Source organism: Nothobranchius furzeri, chromosome 12 (assembly GCF_043380555.1).
Source record: "Nothobranchius furzeri strain GRZ-AD chromosome 12, NfurGRZ-RIMD1, whole genome shotgun sequence".
NCBI lineage: Eukaryota > Metazoa > Chordata > Actinopteri > Cyprinodontiformes > Nothobranchiidae > Nothobranchius > Nothobranchius furzeri.
In genome coordinates, this window is record NC_091752.1 from 14,736,501 (window position 1) to 14,762,187 (window position 25,687).

The window sequence follows — 25,687 nt, forward strand, 5'->3', positions numbered from 1 at the left end:
AGGACTAGCAACAATCTCTGACTTATATAAAGGAAAGAATATGAGAACTTTCCACGACCTGGTGACTAACTTTAGTATTCCCCCAAAACACTTTTTTAAATATCTTCATTAGAAACTTCATTAAATCAAGTCAAAATGGCAACCTTGCCCCACCTGCACCATCAACTTTAGATGAGATTGTGGCTAAATATAAGTCAGGTAAGGGACAGATTTCCATTATATACAATGAGATAATTAAAAGTTCTAAGGATTCATCAATGAGCATCTTCAGAGCCTGGAACTCCGATATGGGTGGAACCATATCAGAGGAAGAGTGGACAGAAACTTGTTCTTTAATTAAGACCCAGACTGTTAATACAAACTCCAAATTACTTCAGTACAAATGGATGACCAGACAATATGTCACACCAACTAAGTTACATAAGTTCAACCCTGATGTACCTGACACATGTATTAAATGTAAGTCTCAAATGGGATCCTTGTTTCATTGTGTGTGGGAATGTCAACCAATATTACATTTTTGGAAGGAGACTCTTTTAATTATTGGTAAAATAATTAATGAAGTAATACCTGTAGACCCTAAGTTGTGTGTTTTAAACATATATCCTAACAACTTTATCCTTTCTAATTCTAAAAAACATCTTATGGATATTTGCCTATTGAAGGTTAAAAGATGTATTGCACGTTGCTGGAAAAAACCTAACATTTGTGCAACCTCAGACTGGTTGGAAGCTATGACATCCTTTGTGGCTTTAGAACGAATAAGCTATTTTACAAAACATATGTTAGATAAATTTGATGAGATCTGGAAGTTATTTTTTGCTTTTTTGGAAACGGGTAATACAATGTGAAACAACAAAGTAATTTGATATTGTTAATGTATGCAGGGGGTGTATGTCTTTTATTTTTTATTTTTTACTATATTTCACTCCCTTCTTTATTTTTGTTCTACTTCAAACATACCATGAATTCGGGTTTGCTAATAGAAGGGAAATGAAAATTGGTATTGGGCACAATGATTTCATATTTGTGTTTATTTGTATATTTATGCCACATAATTATCTCTTGTCTTTTTTTATGTTTTGAGTGGAGATATTTTCATTATATGTGTGGTACCCAAATGAAGAAAATCAATAAAAAAATTGTTTAAAAAAACTATTATTTAACATTTAAACTTATTTTCAGAGTTTATTTATTAAAAAAACCCTGGTAAGGGATGTTTTTCTGTATTTGGAGCATCAGAAAAAGTTTTATGGTGGAGGTGATGTTTTAAAGTCACTGAGAAACTGCATCCATGCAGTTTGCTGTTTTGCTGCTAATACAGTAGCAGGTGCAGCTGCATGTTTTTGCAATAAAAATGTTATGTTGTAATGGAATTCATGCATTAGTTTTTGTTTGCTTTGAACCCAGAGCAGACATCACACGCCAGACGACATCAACACTGCATACTTTAGTATTTGTTCATTTATCGTGAGTAATATCGATATCGCAATATTAAGCACTGTTATCGGATATCGCAGGTTTTCCTAATATCGTGCAGCCCTAATAAATATAATTTTACTTACTGAAAAAAATGAAGTGGAGACTCCTTGGACGCTCTATTAGTGTAATTAATGCCACAGCAAGTCATTTTGTCCAATAATTGCACAAATAATATCCAAAAAAGAATACACAAACACAGAGACTCAAAATCCCGGAACAGTTTCCAAGCCAGACGGAGGCTCTACTGCCTGTAATTTTATGAGTCCATTAGCCAAGCACAACAATTTAAAAGTGTGATTTTGCATTCACAGGCTAGGGTAAAGAGACTGATGCTAGAAGAGTGCCAACAGCTTCTACAAAGATGTCTCACACGGGAACCTAGTCTCATCTTTGACCTGATGAGTCTCACCCCTGATCACCCACAACCTGGACCTTGTCCTCCACAGTCACCCAGCTGGTGTGTCTGTCTACAGTGCAGAAATATGGCAACACCGCTGGAACAAAAATGCTGTCAGCAACAACCACAGAACTGTAGATCACTGTTGCCACACATGGACTTATACATCTTGAATGAAGGTGCATTGACACTGGCCAGACGAATCTGGAACGATGTTAGAGCGGAGGTTGACATCCGGGATCCGGGAGAAAGCCATAGGCAGTTCCGCTATGCAGCATACAGGAACTTTATTGTCTGGCAGTATGGCCTTCTGGGACCTGGTGTTAGAATTGTTATACCTTCATGTTGTGTGTGGAAAATTAGAGATCGTTTCCCAGATCCAAATGTATGTAGGCTTTCTTCCGTCAAGAGTGTAAAACATTTGTAGATGCCTAATAAATCTTTTTGTAATTTACCTCAAAAAAAGAGACCTCAAGAGCTTTACTTGCACACTCATAACCTGATTAATTACACGGTTGTATTCAGACACTTCAAATATGTAATATTTCCAGGTTTTAATTAAAAGTCTTCCAAGGTTTTCAAGGTGTTCAAACACAACTTTATTTACATTTATAAATAAACAATTTACCTCAGCAAAAATTCATTAAAAAATGTATGCGGAAATATAAACAAATGATTATGATTTTTTTTATCAGATCTTACGTATAAAATGTTTTATGAATGGCATACATCCACCAGAAAATGTTTGATATGGCACATTATGTACAGCTGAAATAGAAGCACACATTTGATACCCTGTAGGTGTAGGTACAGTTGTAAACATCAAGTTGTCTCACCTCGTCACCCACAGGATTTTGACATCTCACGTGTGAGAAGGTTGACCTGTAGAAACAAAGAAAGTAGGTTGGCAGTGTTTCTAGATATAAAATTTTATCTATTTTCTAAGTAAATGTGTCCCATGTAACAGCTGTATACACAGAGAAGGATTTCATACACCATACAATGGAACTCACCAAGCCCTCGGCTAGCTTTCTTTTCCTTCAGTTCATGTACTGTTGGGACGGGGCCACCAGACAACAGCCCGAGCCTTCGTGGATCATCAGGTGCAAGAGCCTGCGTTTCTGCCATCCCCCTATGAGCCAACATTCTGGACTGTCCATCCGGGCATCACCTTCCAATGACAAATGGAATACACTAGTTCAAACTTTATATGACAATGCCAACAGATAAATGCTTTTTTTAAATATAAGTAGCAGTCATCTAATTTACTAACCAAGTAGAACAACAGAGTCCTTTGAAGTCAACTTGCTGATGATATTGCTAATATCCCTCTTCCAAAAGTCTTCTATGTTTGACAGACTAAATTTGGTTTGGATTTTGTAGAAGGTGTTTCGGTTAATTATCCCTATGTTCATAAACTTGTGGAGCAGAGCGATTTTGTTGAAGTTGTTCCCAGACGGAAGGATGTTTACACCTAACATAAAATCCCCAGCAAGCATTCCATACTTGAAATGTCGCTGCGAAGTCCATTTCCAAACTGTGTGACCATGATGATATATCTATAAGAGAGAATCTGTTTAGAAAGAGCATAGAAAATCTGACTATAGAAATAACCGTCAGCTGTTAATAACATGTCAGAAAAACTCACTCATTCTGCAACGATTGCAGAGCACCTTGATTTTACAGACACCTCAAATGGCCTAATAGCATTACAGGGTGCCTTTGTGATGGAATCCTTCATTGTGCTTTTTTCTATTGGTAGAATAAGGAAGTCCAGCAGCTGCTTTATAATGTCATGATAGACAATGGACGCGGGCTGGTCAATCACACCTTCTTCTCTGAAGACTGTTGTTGCATCTGGTGGAGTGGCAAATTCCTGGCTTTCACATTCACTGTCTTCTGGGTCATCATGCACAGTCTGATCAAGGCGAATCACTGACAATCCTCTAAGGACATTCCGTTTGGGAGTGTAACACCAGACATATAAATATAAAGAAAAAATATTAACACATCACCTGGAGAACAACACATTCTTCCAATCACTCAAACAGGCAGCTTTTCACACATTCCAGTGGTTCAGCATGTGATGAACCTGAACAATACTGCGCTTGTACTATTCAATAGGATGTTGGTGACAGACATCACATCTCCATGTGTTTGGGACACAGCCCGGAATGTGAAACTAAAGCCTAATTCATGCTTCTCCGTCAGCTTCGCAAGGGACAGACACGCACGGATTGACGGAAGCGTTTTGCTCTCATACTTCTCCATCTCCTGGGGAGTGTTTCAAAGCAATTCCCCACCAGGACAGCAGAGGGCGCAGCACTGTTCTGTGGTATCCCGTCATGTATCCGGTCCAAGATAGTGTGTTTATATTGTGTTTTTTGTATATAAGAGACTTTTTAACACGGACAAATTTGTCTCTCATCCTCCTCCACCTCTTCATGCGCTCGCCACCTCTAAGCCCACGTTTCCTGTCATTTCCGTCCACAAATAAAACGCTTGCTGCTTGCAGGAAGGCATTTTTGAAAAACAACATTTATGTTTACCTATATAACATTCATATGAAACTGTTCTAATACAACAAAGTACTTTCCATTAATAAATTATGAAATAACAATAATACAAATACCTAAAGCAAATGCCACAATCCAGGTCTTCTGCTTCTTCTTCAGCTGGGATTTCGTCCTCTGAAAAAGCTAATTCATCGTTCTCATCTGACGATGACAGTGAATGTATCTCTGTATCAGGAGTCCAAGTAGCATCCAATGTGTCATCCCAGTCAATTCTAATGAAAGACATAGACCAAACAACAGAACTGATTTTTTACTATTGTATACTACCAAGACAAACATATTTTTCCCATCAACAACATGCCACAGGACATTGCTCCAGACAAACATAATGTGCACATAACCATAAGCCTCCATAGCATTAAAACTTACACAGAATTTTGTAGATTGTTGTAGGTATCCTCATCTATGTCGACTGTATGGACAATAGCTGAGGCCCTAGGAAAAATATTATTTTGGTTATAATTTAATCATAAAATAGGTAGTGATCTACAAAGTAACTACCCTGTACTATATACGCTGATTTTACCTTTCTTTCTCTTGAGGAATAGTTTCTTCGTCACAGCTGGCCATTTGTTGAACGCCCTCGACAGAGAAATCAGCTTCTCTGTAATTCACACACACACACACACACACACACACACACACACACACACACACACACACACACACACACACACACACACACACACACACACACACACACACACACACACAGCTAACACATGATAATTGGTATGCCCTTTTCTATTCAACATTCTTACGCACATGCACAACTCAGTTTGTTTGCTGGGAACTTACCGATCCGACATTGAATCCTGAATTGTCGATACATCTGGAGGCTTTGGTCTTGACCACTGAGTGTGAGTCTGCGGTGTGGAGGTGATGTTATCATAGCTGTAACAAATATAGAATTTTAAACATATTAGTTCTTTGTTTATACAAAATCCAAATATAACAAATATTTCATATGGATGTCCACAGATATTCTTTAAAGTATATTCTTCTGAAGGTCATCCAGCTCTACATTTGAAACTACCTCTAATAAATGTATACTATACTAAAAATGACATTTCCTTACGTGTTTTACTTTATTGTTTGATTCATGCATCAGGACATTGTCTTTAATGTCTCCGCTCAAAGATGTGTTCAGATTCAGATGCAGCAGTCCCCTTGTCCGCATGTAAAAAAAAAAAAAAACTAAACGGTGCTTTGCGGATCGATGAGCCGACTGTTTCCACTACACTCTCGAAGGATTCAGGATACAGACGGCGGAACGGTCGGAAGGATTCTGTGTCAGCAAAGCACATCTCTTTGGGTAGATAGGCATAAAATCCACCCAGAAGTAAAAGATTGATTGCTATACCTTTAACACACGTCCGTTTTAATTTCTAAACTTTTTTTTCCTCACACAATAACAAGGATTGACGAGAAAGCATGTTTGCCGTGGTTTAGTCAAATTATGCTGATCATAAAACATTTATTTACTTTCTTTCGTTTTCCTCTCATAAATACTTGTGTCCTCCTGCAGCAATCCCGAGGGACAACGGACATCAATAACAACACAATAAAAAGTCTGACATGTTGTGTAAAAACTGCTATTTTTAGCACATTTTTAGGTCAGACGTGTTGCTACCAGAAAGGATGTAGAGCAGGGGGGAGAGCCAGGGGCGCCGTAAAGTGGTGAAAGATTAGGAAGATTCTAAGGGCCCACAGCTATCAGGGGCCCAAAAAAGTTTCAAAGTTGAATAAAAAAAATTTTAGTTTCAAAATCACAAGTACTTTACTTTGCAGTATTTTTTTCTCATTTAAGACATTAAACAAACAATCTTTTAGTCTTTATGAAATGTATATTTATTCAGAGGTCCTTACTTTATTTTGACTAATTAATTAGAACCCCCCCCCCCCACCCCCCCACCCCCCCCCACGGCATAAAATGGTACAGACCACCTGGCCGAGGGGCACGTAGCAGGCAAAGCCAGCTCACGCAGCAGTCAGACAGCAGAGTGCGCCAAGGCTGCAGTAAAAATATGTCTGCAAAAACAAAGTCTGGTTCACAGAAAAGGAAAGAAAGAAGAAAGAGGATAGGCAGAAGAGAGGGCGTCAGTATGTCACACAGTTTTTCTCAAAGAAAGGTGGGTTTAGTTAGTGAGTGGTTAAATTCTACCTGTTTGCTAGCTTTGATATCCACAGTGAGAGGAACTAGGTTTCATCTAATTATGGTAAATGGGTTGTTGTCCTTGTCCCTACCAGAATCAGCAGCTGATGATATGTCAGCAGGTGTCCCCTCACAACCCAATGAACCTCAAGAAGGTGAGCAATGTAGCATGTTAGCTAGTTGCCTCATTTAAGGGTGTCTGTGGGAATCACTTAAGGCTCTCTTCTCTATCAGCACTATTACAAAGGAATATAAAAAGGCTATTTTTGGTGATAAACACATTGTTTTTCCACATAATGATAATTATATAAATTAATCAGTAAAAATGTATAGATGGTTTTGGATGCTGAGCAGGTTGAAGCATTGTTATTTAGTCTGTTAATGTAACATAAATTACTGTGAGATTATTACTGTGAAGCACCTTTCTGAAGGCACCACACAAGAAAAAAAACGTCTTCATCTACTTAACACCTTGAAATGAAATGTTTTGAATCTGACTGAATTATGGGAGGTTTTACAAGATGTAATTTGGTTATGTAGCTTTTAGAACACAAACCAAAAATCAGTAATTTCCAAATAATTCATCAGAGAGCAAAACTGAAACAAAAGCTAATAATAATTGTAATAAATAAACTTAATATAACACTGAACACAATAAAATATGAAATCTAGTATTGATGATGGAGAACTACAGCTAATATCCTGCAGGAGTCTGTGCTGCATTGTCCCTGTTGTGCATTAATTTTAAAGACTGTTGTAACTTGGAAAAAGATTTTGTCACAAATGATAGCCTATATTGTAACACATACAGTGATCCCTCATTTATCGCGGTAGATGCGTTCCAGACCTGGCCGCGATAGGTGAAAATCCACGAAGTAGGGACACCATGTATACAGTATTTATTTAACAGGTATGTACAGTATTCAGACTTTTAAAACCCTCCCTTTACATAGTACTGTTAACAAACCACCCTTTAATGTACACTTTATGATGAAATTGATGAAAAAAAAACAGGAATTTCTTGATATTTTGCATAGAAAAATACCGCAAATCGGTGAAAAATAACGCAAATCGGCGAATTTCCCTTGCAAAAGATTCCAAAAATCTGCGAAGTCGTGAATCCGCGATAAACGAACCGCGAAGTAGCGAGGGATCACTGTATATCAATTTCATTATGCACAGAGCCTGGACCCTCCCAGTGTCAGGTTTGGTCAGGACAAAGTATATACGTATTCATGCAAAGTTGTCCAACTTTAAAATGTTATGTAAACCTAACTGACTCCGGTTTGAACTGTGTGCTTATTCATTTTGTGTCTATGATGAAGCCATGGAGACTTAATAAAGAAGTCACCTTGTGAGCAGTGAATCCTTAATTTTAGTCAGTCATACAGAAATACTTGATTTCAAGAGGAAAGACAGCTGAAAATGTAGTTATGTAAAGCTTTGACACAACATGGAAATTTAATTAGATATCCAAATTTGAATTTTATCATCAAATAAAATTTTAGAATAAATAAACACATTTTAAGGGAGTGATAGGGAAAAGGAGATTAACACCTTTCCGCATGTGCATTTCCTGCTTTTTCCAGCAGTGCTATTGCTAATTCTGTTGAAGGAAATTCACTGTTTAATGAGAGACAGCTGGTGAAAATGATATGTACCGTAAATATGTAAGAATGCATGTAGACCTGCATAATTAAGCAAAACTGAAACACTAATATAAATTATATATATTATATTTTTTTCTCCCTCGAATCTGGGAGGGTGGAACCCCAGCTCCAGCTATGGACAAGCCCCCAGGGGGCCCAACTTGATATTTTTTCATGGGGCCCAAAATCTCGGGCAGCCCCCCTGCATGTAATATATCCATCATTTATCCGTGTTACCTTTTAAAGAGCAAGTTACCCCCAAATTACTTTTTTTCTGATTAACTATATAAATGCGTGTCTAATCGTGCTGCAGACACATGTAGTCAATAGTTTTGCTCTTTAGTGCATTTTAGTTAAAATTTTAATTTTCTGCCTAAAACTGTCAGTGTTGTGCCGTTGTCAGGCAAAAACTCTGCACTGCATTTGAATTTAAATCTGCCATCGCAATTGGCTAAGGGGTATCCTAGAACGTTAGCTGGTACCATTTGATGTCACAATGTCATTGTGAGTCTTTGTGTGTGTATTTGTTAGTGGCTCCGCTCTCTCGGTCTGCTAGGCAACAGTATTTGTTGCATTTTTCAAACAGGAAGTGGGAGTTGTGTAAGAATCTAGTAGGGGGTGACTCGCTCTTTAAGTTAAAAAACTGAAATAAGTTTTTCACACTATTCTGGCGGTAAGGCATTTCCTGTTTTCAGTGTTGCACTACGTGTAGCTGTTTGGTGTTTGTGGCTTGCTAAAACTAATTTAATTTCTCTGTACTAGGATATCTCTGGGTTATTGTAGCACATAAGCACGCTAAAACACACATTTTCTGTTGTTCCACCAAGCTTTTAGGGAACCATTTGAGTTCACACGCAGTTTATTTGGTTTTGAACAGTTTGCTCGTCCAGTTAGCTTAGCCTCAGAACGACTATGGCTACTTCTGTCTCTGCTTCTCCGTCTCCTATCTCTTTCTCTCTGTGTCAGATGTTTAGTTACTCCTCTGCCTCCTTTAGCGATAATGGTACGTGTAATAAATGCTGGGACGTAATTTTGGGGGGGGGGGGGGGGGGGACGGGTGGGACATGTCCCCCCCACTTTTTCAAAAGGCAGTTTTGGTCCCCTGCACTTTTTTCCGTCCAAAAACAATATTACGCTCCATTAAATGGATTTGGTTGAGCACTAGGACTGAAACGGAAACCGCTTTACTATTAGACCCGCCCAAAAGCTAATCTATTGGCTCTGCTGATACTTGCTAACGTATTATTGGCTGTTGCTGCTGTCACTCAAGTTGTAAACAGTCAGAACGTGCTCACGTTGTTTTGCTAGTTTGGAGCCGCTAGGGAACACCGGTACTGAGTCACATCGTCAACTAGACGCTGTGTAATATCAGAGCTCAGCTCAGCTTCCATTACATAACATTTGAATAAGTGTTCATTTGTGAGTCTTTGGTAGTTAGGCACAGCCAGGAGGCAGCATGTCAAGAAAACGAAAAGTGGATAGAAGAGACTTCTTTCAAAGTCAAAACGTAAGTTGGAACATGTGACACCCCTGCATTAAAGCTCAGACTCACCTCCTCCTTCACAAACATACTCAAAACTAACTTTTACAAACTCATCTCCTCCACATAACTGACTCCTCAGACACAATTTATTCGTATTATTATAATTATTATTTTTTTATTATTACTATTATCATCATAATTATTATTACTAGTAGTAGTAGTAGTAGAAGTGTAACTTCAAAACTTTTATCATTTAACTTTATTGTAAACTTATCTATTGCAATGTATATGTTCACATTAAAAAGCTCTGAAAAATGAACAGTATCATCATCGTCAACAGATTTTTTTAAGCTTAATGTCAAAGATGTACACTTTTCATTAGATTTATCTTATTTTTTCCATTTATTTTTGTGTGTTGAAATGCAACAACTTTTTAAACACTTTTAAGGGGAAAAACATATTTAATATGTTTTTATACACTCAAATGTTAGGGTGATGATCATGTGTAAAACATTAGTTCAGCATGTCCTCTAACACAGCAAATGAACAAACGGCCAGATCTCAGGAGGGACCGTTTATGTATAAATAATTTGTATACTTTTGACTAGGCCTGGGAAAGTAACACATTTTGCTGGACGATATTTTGTCCAACAAATTGTTGATGATAAACGATATTGTCAACATTATCTAGACCAAAATAACCACTAATATAATGTTAATATATCATAATAATGCAAGTACACCCTTTAAAATGCAACAAAGAAACCTTCATTTAACATTGAAATGTCCAGAACCAGAACTTCTAAATTAATAAAAATAACAAACAAAAATTAAATAAAAAAGGAATCTCACTCCCTGTTAGAAAATGTTGCACCAAAAACAATTAAAAAAGACCCAAAACAATAAATACAATGGCCTATCCATTGTCAACAGCCAAAACTGCACTTCAATAATGATAATAAATAAAAATAATAATAGAGTTGTAAATTTTTGAACTTTGATATATATATATATATATATATATATATATATATATATATAGAGGATGGAAAAATTATTGAGATGGGCATGTGACGTGTCAAGGGGTCTTTACATAACACCCCCCACCCCAAATCCGCACAAGCCTGCTGTGTCCCCCCACTTCTGAAATCAAAATTTCGTCCCTGAATAAATGTAGCATTTTTGTAGCTTTGGAGGCGAGGGTGTCGGAATTGGAGGCCCGGCTCCGCGCTGTTGAAACGCCCGTAAACAGCCGTAGCTACTTAGCTAGCGCGGGGCCAACTAGCTCAGAACCACCCCGTAGCGATCCTCCAGCAGAACCCGAGCAGCCGGGACCTCAGGCCGGCTGGGTGACGGTACGCAGGAAGCATAGAACTCAGCTCGAGGGCCATCACCAACCCGTCCACGTTTCCAATAGATTTTCCCCGCTCAGTGACGCACCTAGTGACAAGCCGACTCTGATCATTGGCAGCTCCATAGTCAGAAACGTGCCATTAGAGACTCCAGCAACCATAGTTAAATGTTTACCTGGGGCCAGAGCGGGCGACATTAAATCTTACCTGAAACTGCTGGCTAAGGATAAGCGTAAATACAGTAAGATTGTTATTCATGCTGGCGGTAACGACACCCGGTTACGCCAATCAGAAGTCACTAAAATTAATGTTGCTTCGGTGTGTAAGTATGCCAAAACAATGTCGGACTCCGTAATTTTCACTGGCCCCCTGCCTGATTGGACCAGTGATGACATGTTTAGCCGCATGCTGTCCTTCAACCGCTGGCTGTCTAGGTGGTGTCCTGAAAACAACGTGGGCTACACTGATAATTGGAAAACTTTTTGGGGAAAACCTGGTCTGATGCGAGGAGACGGCATCCATCCCTCTTTGGATGGATCAGCTCTTCTTTCTAGGAACATGGCCAGTTTTATTATTAGTCCTCCATGACAACCCAGGGTCCAGACCAGGAAGCAGAGTTGTGGTTTAACACACCCCTCTGCAGCTTCTGTACTGTTACCCACCCACTACCCCAAAGAGACAGTGTCCTGCTCACGGCCAAAATCACACAGATTAAATATCAGGCTTAATAAAGCAAATCATGGAAATCTCATAAATATTAGAACAAATTCAACTGAGCAGAAAATTTGAAAAATTAAATGTGGGTTATTGAACATTCGATCTATTTTTTCTAAGACTTTGTTAGCTAATGATTTGATTAGTGATAATCAGATTTCTTTGCTCTCTCCCACAGAATCCTGGCTGCAGCAAGAGGACTATGTTAGCTTAAACGAGTCGACTCCTAATTATTTAAATCATCATATTGATTGAAGTACAGGGCGAGGAGGAGGAGTAGCTCCCATTTTTCATTCGGACTTATTAATCTGTCCCTTACCAATTAATAGCTACAGTTCGTTCGAACATCTTATTCTTAGTTTTCCTAATCCAGATTGCAAAACTGTAAAACCACTCCTGTTTGTAGTTTTATATCGTCCACCAGGCCCTTACTCTGAGTTTTTGGATCAGATCTCTGATTTTTTTTTATCTGATTTAGTGTGCTAAATACTGATAAGGTCATTATAGTGGGGGGATTTTTACATTCATGTGGACATTGAAAATGATAGCCTCAATGTAGCCTTTAATAATATCTTAGACTCAATTGGTTTTACTCAAAGAATACATAGCTCCACCCACTCCTGCCATCATACATTGGATCTTGTGCTGACTTATGGCATAGAGTGTGAGGAAATAACAATCTTTCCACATAATCCAGTCCTCTCGGACCACTTTCTGATAACCTTTGAGTTTTTTATAACTGAGTTTGTAGGAGCTAAAAGCAGTCTTTTGTGTACGTGCATGTTGACATGTTGCTTATCAATACCAGCCGCATACGTGCTGTGCAACTTCTTGTTTATCAGTCAGCCCTGCTGCTGAGTACATGCTCCACAACATGTTGTTCAGTCCAGCTTATGTAAGTCTCTACTACTTTTGACCATATTAGGAGGTGGAAGTAGCACCCCATCATTTCTCAGAATCAAAGGGAGGTGGGGGTTGAATAGTATAACTGATTCTGCGTGGTGTAGGAGAGAGGGCTTTTGCAGAAGGATCTCCAGCCGAGGTGTTTAGATCGAAGCTGGACGCTGTCCCCATGAAGTGTTGGTGATGTATGGAAGAGTTGTGTAAATAAACGCCCCACGCTGAGTTTGGACAAAACTTGTCTCTCTCTTGTGTTTGATAAGGAAAAAGAACCACAAGTTCTCGAGACATGAAAGTAAATTTCACTATAGTCGGTGTCTATTTGACAATGCAGTTGCATCTTTTAAATCAACTGTTCCATCTTTACTGTCCTCAGCATCTCAGGGGAACGTAGCAGAGGGCAATATTTTCATTTCTAGCCCCAAATTGATGCCTTGGTTCATAATGTTACTTCCTCTTTACGTGTAGCATTAGATGATGTTGCCCCTTTAAAAAAGAAGGTAATTAGGGACAGGAAGTTGGCTCCCTGGTTTAATTCTCATTTACGAGCTTTAAAACACAACTCTAGAAAATTGGAGAGAACATGGCGCTCTACGCATCATGAGGAGGCCTACCTATCCTGGAAAAATAGTCTTATGCTTTATAAAAATAAGCTTCAACAAACTAGAACTGCTTATTTCTCAGCGTTAATTGAGGAGAATAAGAATAATCCTAAATTTATTTTCAGTACAGTTGCCAAACTTACACAGACTCATAGCTCTGAACCATCTATTCCCTTAGCCCTCAGCAGTAACGACTTTATGGGATTTTTCATAAGTAAAATTAATTCTATTAGAAACAAAATCTTTAGCATCCTCCCTAATGTGATTTCTTCTTCCTCAGTAAGTGAGGCAGCATCAGAGGTGTCTGTAGAACCTCATCTGTGCTTGAACCATTTTGATCCAGCTGAGCTTTCAGAGTTATCAAAAATATTAGCTTCATCTAAACCTTCAACTTGCATTTTAGATCCAATCCCAACCAAATTATTTAAAGATGCATTTCCTTTGGTTACTGCACCCATTCTAGATATAATCTATCCTTAGTAAATGGATATATACCACAGGATTTTAAGGTTGCTGTAATCAAACCTTCACTTAAGAAGCCTTCTCTGGATCCAGATGACCCAATGAATTATAGACCAATATCTAACGCCGGGGACACACCGGCCACGGAAGTGCCGAGAAGCGCCGAGAAGCGAATCGCTCACGAAATTCGGCCGCTGCTCACCGCTCCTCAGTTCAGATCAGACGTGCCCTAGTCGAGGCGCGCCTGGGCTCAGCTGTAGTGTTTCTTTTAAACACTTGGTGTCCTCCATTTCCTCTCGGCCTTTTCTCAGCTCTTTTCCTACGTTTGAGTGTTTGTGCGCGCGCGTGTGTGTGTGTGTGTGTGTGTGTGTGTGTGCGTGTGCGTGTGCGTGTGTTTGTGTGTGTGTGTGTGTGTGTGTGTGTGTGTGTGTGTGTGTGTGTGTGTGTGTGTGTGTGAACCTATGGTATGAGTTGTTTCTGCCAGTTGAATCTCTTGGAACCCGCTCCAATTCTGCAGCTGTATCCTAGCAGTTTCTTCCGACATGGGTACGTAAACAATCATGTTTTTCGGGGGTCGTACAGCTCCTTGTGTTTCTCAACTTCCATAATTCATTTAAAGTCATCCATCCTAACTGCTTGCCTCAGACTTTCTGCCTCTCTGTCCTGTTTGCTCCGGTGAAAAAACACCCAAAACCACACCCCCCTTCACGTGGTCACACACACACACAAGTTCGATGTGTGTGTATGTGTGTGCGTTTTCGTGTGGTTTTTCTGCAGTGTCTGTTTACGAACACATTTGACTATTGCGGAATTTTATTTTGAAATGCTTTATTTTGTTAACTTTACCGGCCTGCCTCTTATGTCTACGTTTGACTTCCTGCCAGAATTGACGCTATTCACCCGCGGCTCGCGAAAAAAATAGAGCCGACGCCGAAATGATCGCTGCACGGTGCGGGCTGGAGCGCCGGCGCGGGCTGGAGCGCCGGCACGCGCCGGCGCGAGGCGATTCGCGGCGCGAGGCGGCCCATGTGGTCTATAGAATAGCTTAACAAGGGCACCGAATGAAGGCGGTCCCATTTTCGCGGCGCTTCCGCGGCCAGTGTGTCCCCGGCGTGACCTTCCATTTTTATCCAAAGTGCTGGAGAAAATAGTGGCCATCCAAGTATGTGAGCATTTAAACACTAATGCTCTGTTTGAGGAATTTCAGTCTGGTTTTAGAGAGTATCACAGCACTGAAACTGCGTTAGTGAGAGTTACAAATGATATTCTCATGGTGTACAAAAGGCCCCATAGTTGAGAGTTCTCCTTTCTATTCTGTTCAGTTGTTCACCTGTAGTTTCTTAGAGTGACCTGTAGATGTCACCCCACCACTTTGGATGGGAGAGGTTTTGGATAGGTGGATACGTGGGTGAGATCTATATGAGTGTGTTTGCCCCAATTATCAGCAGAGAAGTCATTTCGTGAGAAGTGTGCGTTACTGAGCAACAGACCACACACACACACACACACACACACACACACACACACACACCTGTACCTAAACTTTTATGTAAGACCTGCTCCTCTAACAAGCCTGTTACCTTTGACTGTGTGGAGGCAATACAAGAGTTTAAACCATCCTGGGCGTCTTCGGTGTCTTCTTCCTGAATCGCCATCTGGGTCTAGAGTAGTGTTCTGGCCGACACTCCGGGGAGTGGCAGCTGCAAACCTGAATCAACACCTTACAGTCCTCCCCTTCCGGGTTATCTACCCAACACTAGTGGTCCTTCGAGCCGGATGTAAGCTGCTTCTACCCTAACAAGATGGATGACATTCAGAACTTCTCAGCTCTTGGTGCACGCCCACGGCATAATGTACGCCGTCCCCTACGTTATGAAGCTTATGAGACTGACTTACCCTGGCTTGGTGCAGGTTACCGGGAGGAAAGTGAAATAGGAGGTGACACCCGTTCTTCCCACCATCCACCGTCTGCCCCCTCTGAAAACCGCTCATACAGCCAAATCACACCAATGAGAGCAGAGTTGGAGGATGTACAACGTGAAAGGTTCCTGTTACAGCAATCACATGACCAGATGAGAGCTGGGCTGGCTGATTTCCAGGCACTTCATGCTAGTTTGCTGCAGCTGTTGGACCGTGCGGAGAGTCTGCAGCTCAATCCACCGACCAGAGGCCCTGCTGTTCATCTCCAGCCACCCCCTACTGAGGAGGAAGAGGACTGGCCTCTACCACCTCCTCCGGTTGCGTTCACGGAGGAACCTGTCCCCAGTCAAAGCCCAGTCACAGACCGCATCGACACGATGATGAAAGAGCTTCAGGCTCTGAAGATGGAGTCTATGACTGCACAGGAGGGCTGGATCATTCCCCCACCTGAATCTAAGCCAAGGTTCACATCTCCTCAGCTAAGGCCCACCTACCCTCCAGCGCCGCCTCCAAGTGGACACCTCCCTCCATTGCAACCACTGCCAGCTCCGACTCCGTCCCCATCCACTCCTTTCTCTGCCCCCAGATGCCTAGACCCTTTGGCTTGGCTGCGGCCCCGGATATGGACTACAGCAGGCCTTGTCCAAGCATCACCAAGCTCACACGTCGTGATCCAGGAGAATTCGCCCGACTGAAGATGGCGCTAGAGAACTTACTGCCCTCAGAGAGTTCAGAGCTCTTCAAGTACCACGTCTTGTTAGATCACCTCCACTTAGAGGAAGCGAAGTTGATAGCGGACGCTTATCTCCATTCTGCTACGCCCTTCAGTGACACCATGCATGCTCTTAATGACCGGCTTGGACAGCCCCATCAGCTCGCCCTGCGGAGTATTGCTGCTGTCATGGACTCATCTGACATCCGCCCAGGGGATGCAGTCGCCTTCGAGCTATTCTCTCTCCACATCCAGTCACTCGTGGGCATGCTGAAGACTTTGGGCACAGATGGGGAGGTCGAACTCCAGTGTGGCTCCCATGTGGCTCGACTCCTGGGTAAACTCCCTCCAGAACAAAGAGCTGATTTCCGTCGGTGCATGTACAGCCATTCTGGTCAGGCATACACTCTGGACGACCTGTCTACCTGGTTAAAGTACAAATCCTGGTGTCAGGGCTATGACGGTTCACCCACTCCAATGATCACCAAGGACAAACGTGATGTCAGACCAAGTAGGCGCCCTGTTGCGGTTCTTCACGGTGCAGAGACCTCACCCAGGTCAGTAGGTACCACTCCAAACAAAGCTAGGCAGCAGCCCTACTGTGCCTTCTGTGATGACCGTGCTCACCACCTGAGCGTCCAGAGATCGTTAAGCTGAGTCGAGAACAGCTCACACACTGGATAAAGACCAAAAAGAGGTGCTGGCGTTGCGCTCGTTCCCATCAGGCAGCCCAGTGCACCCTCAAGAAACCCTGCAGCCTGTGTCAGGGTCGTCATTTGCAGGTCCTTCATGATGTTAATTCCAAGCCATTACAGACCTTAGGCCCAGCGTCTACTCCCCCACGAGAAAGTGGGAATCCTACAGGCGTCCTGTACCTCGACCGTCCTACAGAGAGCAGCCAAGTTCTGTTAAAGGTTGTCCCAGTCATTCTTCACCATGATGGCAAGACCTTGAGAACTCACACAGTTTTGGATGATGGGTCAGAGAGGACTATGCTGCTGCCCACCGCTGCCCAGATCCTTGACCTTCAAGGCATTTGAGAGACCCTTCCATTGCGCACTATCAGACAAGATGTGCAAAATCTGCATGGCTCGTGTGTCTCATTCAAGATCTCCGTGGGTGGCAAACCTAAGCTGAGGTACAAGGTCCGCAACGCCTTCACCGCTACCCGTATCGACCTAGCCGAGCGCAGCTATCCTGTGGAGTCCTTGCAGCGGAAGTACAGGCACCTCAGAGGCCTGCCTCTCCAGGCCTGTTAGAAGGTCAAACCCCTCCTTCTCATTGGCAGTGACCACCCACAGCTCATCACTCCAACTGAAGCTGTTCGTCTCGGTCCACCGGGTGGTCCCGCTGCTATGTGCACCAGGTTAGGGTGGAAACTACAGGGCCCCTCCAGCCTTATCGGTTCCTCTTCGCTGCCACAACAGTGCCTATTCACGACCGCCATCCCTCCTCAGATGAGTGAGTTACTCAAGCATGTGGAGAAGTTATGGCAGGTAGATGTTGTCCCAGTACCAGAAGGCAAAGTGGTTACTCGGTCAAAAGAAGATAACTATGTAGTTAACCTGCTGGAGCAGAAGACAGTTCGTGTGGATGTTGAGGGCATCCACCGCTATGCCACCCCCCTCCTTTGCCGCCAGAACATGCCACACCTTAATGCTACCCCTAACGCAGTCATTCCCAGTTTGAGGAGTGTGGAGAGAAGGCTCCAGAAAGATCCAGAGTGGGCTAAGATCTATGGCGCGGAAATAGAGAAGTTGATCCAGGCCGGTTCGGTTGTTAAGGTGGCCCCCTCTGAGATTGCTCCAGCAGATGAGTCATGGTACATCCCTCACCACCTTGTTAGTCACAATGGCAAAGATCGCCTTGTGTTCAACTGTTCATTCCAGTTCCAAGGCCAAGCCCTCAACGACCATCTTCTACCTGGGCCGACCCTGAGCGCCTCGCTCCTTGGTGTCCTCCTTCGCTTTCGTGAGCATGCCATAGCCATTAGTGGTGACATAAAGGGTATGTTCCACCAGATTCGCCTCCTTACCGAAGACCGTTCCCTTCTGTGGTTTGTGTGGCGGGATCTGCACCCTGAGGCACCTGTGGCTGTCTATGAATGGCAGGTCCTCCCCTTCGGTACAACCTGCAGCCCATGCTGTGCAACCTTCGCTCTGCAGCGCCACGTCAGGGATCACACTGACAGAGATGATCCAATACGTCACTCTGTGGGACAGTGTTTCTATGTTGATAACCTCCTTCAGAGTGTACCAACCCCTGAAGAAGCTCAGGACCTAGTGGACCGGCTAAGAACCCTCCTGTCTTCTGCTGGATTTGTCCTTCGCCAGTGGGCCAGTAATGAACCCAGCACCATTGGCCACCTACCTGAGGACCTCAGATCCACAAGTGCAGGACTTTGGCTCACTCAAGACAAATCAGACACCTCCGAGCCAACTCTGGGCCTTAGCTGGCACTTCCCCATGGACACTTTGGGGTACAAGCACCGCAAAGTCAGTTATGGCGCCCCCACTATGCGGAACATTTATAAGGTTCTCGCAAGCCAGTACGACCCACTTGGCTTCATCTTACCGTACACTACCCGAGCCAAGATGCTGGTGAGGCGCCTTTGGGATCAACAGAAGGGGTGGGATGACCCGCAGCTTCCGCCAGAACTGCTACAGCAGCGGGAAACCTGGGAAGAGGAGTTGTCGTTCCTTGCACAAGTCCTGCTTCCTCGCCCTTATCTCCCAAAGCACATCATGGAGTCAGTCAGTGAGAGAGAGATTCACATCTTCTGTGATGCGTCGGAACAGGCCTATGGTGCAGTGGCCTATATGAGAACAGTGACGGTTGATGGCAGCTCCCATCTGGCCTTCCTGATGGCCCGCTCCCGTGTTGCCCCTAAACGCATTCTCTCCATACCCAGACTCGAACTGTGTGGTGCCCTCTCTGGAGCGCACCTCTCCCGTCTCCTTAGAAACGAGCTCACCCTGGACATGGAGAGAATAGTGCTGTGGTCTGACTCCACCACTGTACTCACCTGGTTGAGGTCCGAGTCATGCCACTTCAAGGTCTTCGTCGGCACCCGCATGGCTGAGATCCAGGAAATAACTCAAGCGCACACCTGGCGCTATGTGGATTCAGCCCAGAACCCGGCGGATGGTATAACCCGTGGGAAGACCCTTTTGGACCTGGCCAGACCCAACAGATGGAGACAAGGGCCTCCTTTCCTGCTCCTACGTCCAGAGCAGTGGCCTCCAGAGCCGAGTGGCACCCTGGCTGAGCCACCAGGCTCATCTGAGCTCCGCAAAGAGACCTTTTGTGGAGTTTCTACCACCTTTGACCCCGCCACCTCGAACTTCAGCGGATATGACACCTGGGCGGAGCTGCTGGAGGCGGTTATTACACAGCTGCGTGGGGCAGCCAGAGGCAGGGGAACTTCATCAGCTCAGGACTATATTAAAGCGGAGAAGCACGTTTTGAGAGAAGCTCAAAGGGAGAGCTTTCCTGAGGAGTATTGGCTCCTTAAGTAGGGGAAGTCTGTCCGTCGCAGTAGTCGTCTCCTCGCACTGTCCCCTGAGTTTGACCGTGAAGATGAGGTTATCCGTGTAGGGGGACGTCTCCGCCGCTCTGAAGATCTTGCATTTACCAACTCGCACCCCTTAGTTTTGGATCCGACACATCCGGTCACCAGCTTGCTCATTCAAGATGTCGACAGTCATCTGCATCATCCAGGACCAGAGAGAGTTTTCGCGGAGATTCGGCGCACTCATTGGATCCTGAGAGGCAGGGAAGCGGTTAGGCGTTTCCAGAGGACCTGTCTTGAGTGTCGCAGATGGAAAGCCCAACCAGCGGTTCCCAAGATGGCTGACCTGCCAGTGGCGCGCCTTCGCCTTTACAAACCTGCCTTTTATTAGACAGGTATGGACTGCTATGGACCCTTTGAGGTCAAAATCGGGCGCCGTGTGGAAAAAAGGTGGGGCATCATTTTTAAGTGCCTTACTATCAGAGCGGTCCACCTTGATGTCTTGATCTCCATCGACACAGATGCCTTCCTAATGGCACTTCGTCGGTTCGTTGCCAGGAGAGTGACCCCAGCTGAGTTGTACTCAGACCAGGGAACCAATTTCCGTGGAGGAGAAAGGGAACTTCAAGTAGCTTTCACGGCCATGACCGCTGACCTGCAGAAGCTCCTGGCTCCCCAGAAAATCGTCTTCCACTTCAATCCACCAGCGGCTCCTCATTTTGGGGGAGTGTGGGAGCGGGAGATTAGATCTGTCAAGACGGCGCTCTACACTACAGTAGGATCTCAACCCATACAAGAGGAGGTCCTCCGTACGGTCCTTGTGGAGGTGGAGGGCATCTTAAACTCCAAACCACTAGGTTATGTCTCGTCCGACATCAGTGATCCTGATCCAGTCACTCCCAACTGTTTTCTGATGGGGCGGCCTGATGGGGCGCATCCTCAAGTCGTTTACCCTAAAGAAGAGCTCCTGAGTCGCCGCAGATGAAAACACTCTCAGGTGCTGGCTGACCACTTCTGGTCTCGATTCATCCGACTGTACCTTCCAAGCCTACAGCTTCGCCCGAAATGGCAATCATCCCCCGCGGACGTCACTGAAGGTTCGGTGGTGATGATTATAGATCCTCAGCTACCCCGCGCTTTCTGGCTCCTGGGTCGCATCTCCAAGGTCCACCCCAGTCCCGATGGGTACATCAGGTCTGCTGACGTCAAGGTGGGAGACAGGACCTTCACCCGACCTGTGGCGAGGCTGGTGGTATTGCCTGCCCTCCCGGACGAAGACAAAGGACAGTCACAGTGACTTTATTAGAGAAGTTACCTTTTGTTGTGAGCAAATGTACTTCATACATTTGGGGGCGGCTGTACAAAAGGCCCCATAGTTGAGAGTTCTCCTTTCTATTCTGTTCAGTTGTTCACCTGTAGTTTCTTAGAGTGACCTGTAGATGTCACCCCACCACTTTGGATGGGAGAGGTTTTGGATAGGTGGATACGTGGGTGAGATCTATTTGAGTGTGTTTGCCCCGATTATCAGCAGAGAAGTCATTTCGTGAGAAGTGTGCGTTACTGAGCAACAGACCACACACACACACACACATACACCTGTACCTAAACTTTTATGTAACACCTGCTCCTCCAACAAGCCTGTTACCTTTGACTGTGTGGGGGCAATACAAGAGTTTAAACCATCCTGGGCGTCTTCGGTGTCTTCTTCCTGAATCACCATCAGGGCCTAGAGTAGTGTTCTGGCCGACACTCCGGGGAGTGGCAGCTGCAAACCTGAATCAACACCTTACAGTCCTCCCCTTCCGGGTTATCTACCCAACACATGGCCTCAGATAAGAATCTTGTGTCTGTTCTAGTCTTGTTAGAACTCAGTGCTGCCTTTCACACAGTTGATCACAATGTTCTTGTAGAAAGGCTTGAACATGTTGTAGGGATCAATGGAACAGCGCTAGGCTGGTTTAAATCCTACCTGTCTGATAGGTTTCATTTTGTAAATGTACATGACAAATCTTTTTCATACTCCAGGGTTACTTGTCGAGCAGGGGCGGCGTTAGGCCCGGGTACTTGGGCTGAAGCCCTGGATCTTTAATCAAAAGCCCCGGATATCAAACGTGGAAGTAACATGCAGTACCAAAGTCCAACAGAGAGGGAGCAGCTAGCAGTAGTTTGTATACAGCCTGCCTGAGCCTCCACCACTGAAGAAGAAGCCCTTCAGCAGCCAGGTTCTTGTGCAGTGCCTGTCTTTTTCTACACTCTGCCTGAAACGCATGTGTGAAGATGGACATGAGGACGTTTTTTAGACCAAAAGTACGGCGACAGAACCCCAGCTTTGATGATACTGGTGTTAACTCAGGTTTGTGAGTCTTATTTGAAAATATTTGTTGTGGTGCTGGTTTGCCTAAAGTTAGCTTACTATCAGGTAAAGTTGTTGGAGAAAGAAAGGGAATATTTACTATCATCTCACACTAAACACTAACAGGAACAATACTCTGCCCTGAATATGCTTAATATGTAGCTTCAGATTAAAAATTATGTGGTACAAGACAAATATATATGTTGACTAGTGCGTGTCACGTGTGTGTGCGTGCGTGCGCGCGCGCGTGTGTGTTAAGCCCCGGATCTTCTTCAGTCCTTAATCCGCCCCTGTTGTGGAGTACCACAGGGTTCAGTGCTTGGACCAATTCTTTTTACTATATATATGCTCCCAATTGGTAAAATCATTAGACAGCATGGGATCAACTTCCACTGTTATGCTGACGATACTCAGTTATATTTATCCATTAACCCTGATGAACCTAATCGGTTGGGTAGATTACAGGCTTGTCTTGAGGACATAAAAAATTGGATGACTCAAAACTTTTTGCTTTTATATCAAGACAAGGTGGAAGTTCTCATCTTTGGACCAGAAATCCAGAAAAGGAAATTGCTTAGTCAATCACCTGACATGAATGGCATTACATTAATCTCCGAGAACTAAGTAAGGAACCTTGGTGTTATCTTTGACCAGGACATGTCATTCAAATCCCAGGTTAAACAGGTTTGTAGGATTTCCTTTTTCCACCTTCGGAATATTGCTAAGATTAGAAGCATCCTTTCCAGGAGTGATGCTGAAAAACTAGTTCATGCATTTATTACATCAAAACTGGATTACTGTAATTCATTACTCTAAGGAAGTCCACAGAATGTAGTTAAAAGTCTTCAGCATGTCCAAAATGCTGCAGCTAGAGTTCTGATGAGAATTAAAAAGAGAGATCATATCTCTCCTGTCTAAGCTTCCTTACATTGGCTACCTGTTAAATTCAGAATAGATTTTAAGATCCTTCTTCTCACATATAACGCTCTTAATAATCAAGCTCCATCATGCATCAGTGATCTGATTGTTCCATATGTTCCTAACTGAGCGCAATGCTCTCAGACTGCAGGTTTACTGGTGGTTCCCAGAATATCTAAAATTAGGATGGGAGGCAGATCTTTAAGTTATCAAGCTCATCTCCTGTGGAACCAGCTCCCAGCTTTAGTCCGTGAGGCAGACACCTTGTCTACTTTTAAGACTAGGCTTAAAACTTTTTGATTTGATAGGGCCTATGGTTAAAATCTGATGTTAGCCTAGATCTGGACAAGTGGGGGAGTAGAGGGAGATGGAGTGTACAGTCTGTAAAGACGGCTCTCCCTTGCCCTGCCTCCAACATGCTTCCTTTTAAAAAGGCAAGGGTATCCAGAGTTATCTCTGTAGTTATGCTGCTATAGGCTTAGACTGCTGGAGGACACACTGACCACTTTTCACACTCTACTACTTTCTTCTACAATCTGCTCTTCAAATGTATTATTTCATGCTATTTCAGCTGTTAACTTTATTTTCTCCCCAGTGTTTTTCTCTCCAGAAGAAGCTACAATGATGTTCTGCTGAGCTGTGGTGGCCTCATGGAGGGGGGCATGGTCTAGCACACTGCTGCTAACCACTAAAACATTCTCCCTCTCCTGATAACAACTTTTTGCTTTCCTTGACGTTGGATGTGCTACTACTAGTTTATCCGTTTAATTATGGATCCACTAGGATAAATACAATAAAGTTTATCTCTCACCAAATAGAATATTTACTAAGAAATCACAATGTAACCATAGACACATTGCTTGATGTGTGTGTGTGTGTGTGTGTGTGTGTGTGTGTGTGTGTGTGTGTGTGTGTGTGTGTGTGTGTGTGTGCGTGTGTGTGCGTGTCTGCTCTGTCTTTTCGATCCCCAGTGAGTCGTGGTGGATGGCTGCTTATAATGAGCCAGGATCCATGCTGTAGTTATTTTTTAAAACACAGAGCAGTGTTTGTTTACCTGTTTTCCCACTACGTTTCGTTTGCGGCTGCAAACTTCCTCAGGCTGACGCTGATGGTGGCGTCACTTCCTTCTCCGTTTATCTGTGGGCAGCAGAGGACGTTGTCACCCTCTGCTGCCCGCTCTCCCCTCTCCGACGATGCAGTCCCATGCGCGGTCCAACGTGTAAACTCCATCTTCCCTGTTCATGGTCCCACCTCCACGTCTCCTTATCTCGATTGCTTCTTCTATCCATCTTTTGTATTTCTGTTGTTCGGTGTTTATGATCCTTTTGTTGTCCCAGTCCATTATATGGTTTTCTCTTGTGCAGTGATCTGTTACGGCTGACTTCTTTATTGTGCTTTCTGCTTCTTCTTTTGCTGCTCTTGTGTGTCTTCGACTTGCCTCTTTCTCGCACTCCTTTCTATGTTCTATTGTTCGTGTGTTGAGTTGGCGTCCGGTTTCTCCTATGTATGTTTTATTGCAGAGTTTGCATGGGATTTCGTAAATGACTCCACATTTAAGTCCAGCTGGTATCTTGTCTTTTGGGTGCACTAGTCTGTTTCTAACTGTTGTGTAGGGTTTTGTTGGTGTGTTTATGTTGTGTTTTTTCATTGTTGCTCTTATTTTTTCTGTTATGCCTCTGATGTATGGTAGGGTTATCACTGGTTTTGGTTCTTGTCTTTCTGGGTTTCTGGTCCTTTGCTTTGGTTGTTCTTTTCTTTCTGTTGTTGTTTGTTGTTTTCCTTTGTTTGTTGCCCATGTCGGGTATCCGCAGGTCTTTAAAGCATGTTGTATGTGTTTGTCCTCTTGTTTACGGTCTCTTTCTTCTGTTATCATGTCCGCTCGGTGATATAATGTTCTGATTACTGACATTTTGTGTATGGTGGGGTGTTCTGATGCCCATAACAGATATTGGTCTGTGTGTGTTGGTTTCCTGTATGTGTTTATGTTTAGGGTCCCGTCAGTCTTCCTGGTTATTTTCATGTCCATAAATGCTATGCTGCCTTCTGTTTCTGACTCATAAGTGAAATTTATGCTGCCTGTGTCGTCAATGTTATTCAAGTGTTGTGTTAGTGTTTCTGTTTGTCCTTTTGGTATGATTTCCAGTATGTCGTCTACGTAGCGTTTCCATAGTTTTATTTTACAGTTTGGGGGGGGGGGGGGGGGGGGCTATGGCTTTTTGCTCTAGGTCTTCCATGAAAAACTGGCACAGGGTGGCTGATAACAGGTTACCCATGGCGAAGCCTTCCAGTTGTTTGTATATTGTGTTATCATATGTCAAGTAAGTGGAGTTAGCTACCAGTCCTATCAGTTGTCCTATGTCTTCTGCTGGGAGGTTTGTTCTTTTGTGTAAAGTCTTGTCCTGTCTGATTCTGTTAACTACTATGTCTATGGTTTTTTGGGTTGGTGTTTTTGTGAACAGGGATGTGACGTCATGTGAGATGAGTATGTCGTTGTCTTCTAT

The 25,687-nt window shown here is 43.5% G+C and overlaps 1 protein-coding gene across 1 annotated transcript; it reads right to left on the reverse strand.

Moving 5' to 3' along the window:
• Positions 1-1,238: 1,238 nt before the first annotated feature.
• On the reverse strand, positions 1,239-25,386 carry LOC129157009 (uncharacterized). The gene is made up of 8 exons (XM_070542332.1): positions 24,241-25,386; positions 5,254-5,349; positions 4,982-5,059; positions 4,825-4,890; positions 4,512-4,667; positions 3,153-3,825; positions 2,893-3,050; positions 1,239-2,761 (listed from the first exon to the last, which is right to left on the reverse strand). The coding sequence occupies exons 2-6, from the start codon at positions 5,262-5,264 to the stop codon at positions 3,528-3,530; spliced, it is 609 nt and encodes a 202-aa protein (XP_070398433.1). The 5' UTR covers positions 5,265-5,349; positions 24,241-25,386; the 3' UTR covers positions 1,239-2,761; positions 2,893-3,050; positions 3,153-3,527.
• Positions 25,387-25,687: the final 301 nt, after the last annotated feature.

What these genes read in the sequence shown, in the direction of transcription:
- LOC129157009 (XM_070542332.1), bottom strand. An exon ending in ATTCCTCAAGAGAAAGAAAG is followed by an intron (nt 4,891 to 4,981) that starts GTAAAATCAGCG and finishes TATTTTTCCTAG; the next exon opens with GGCCTCAGCTATTGTCCATA. An exon ending in AACAATCTACAAAATTCTGT is followed by an intron (nt 4,668 to 4,824) that starts GTAAGTTTTAAT and finishes GTCTTTCATTAG; the next exon opens with AATTGACTGGGATGACACAT.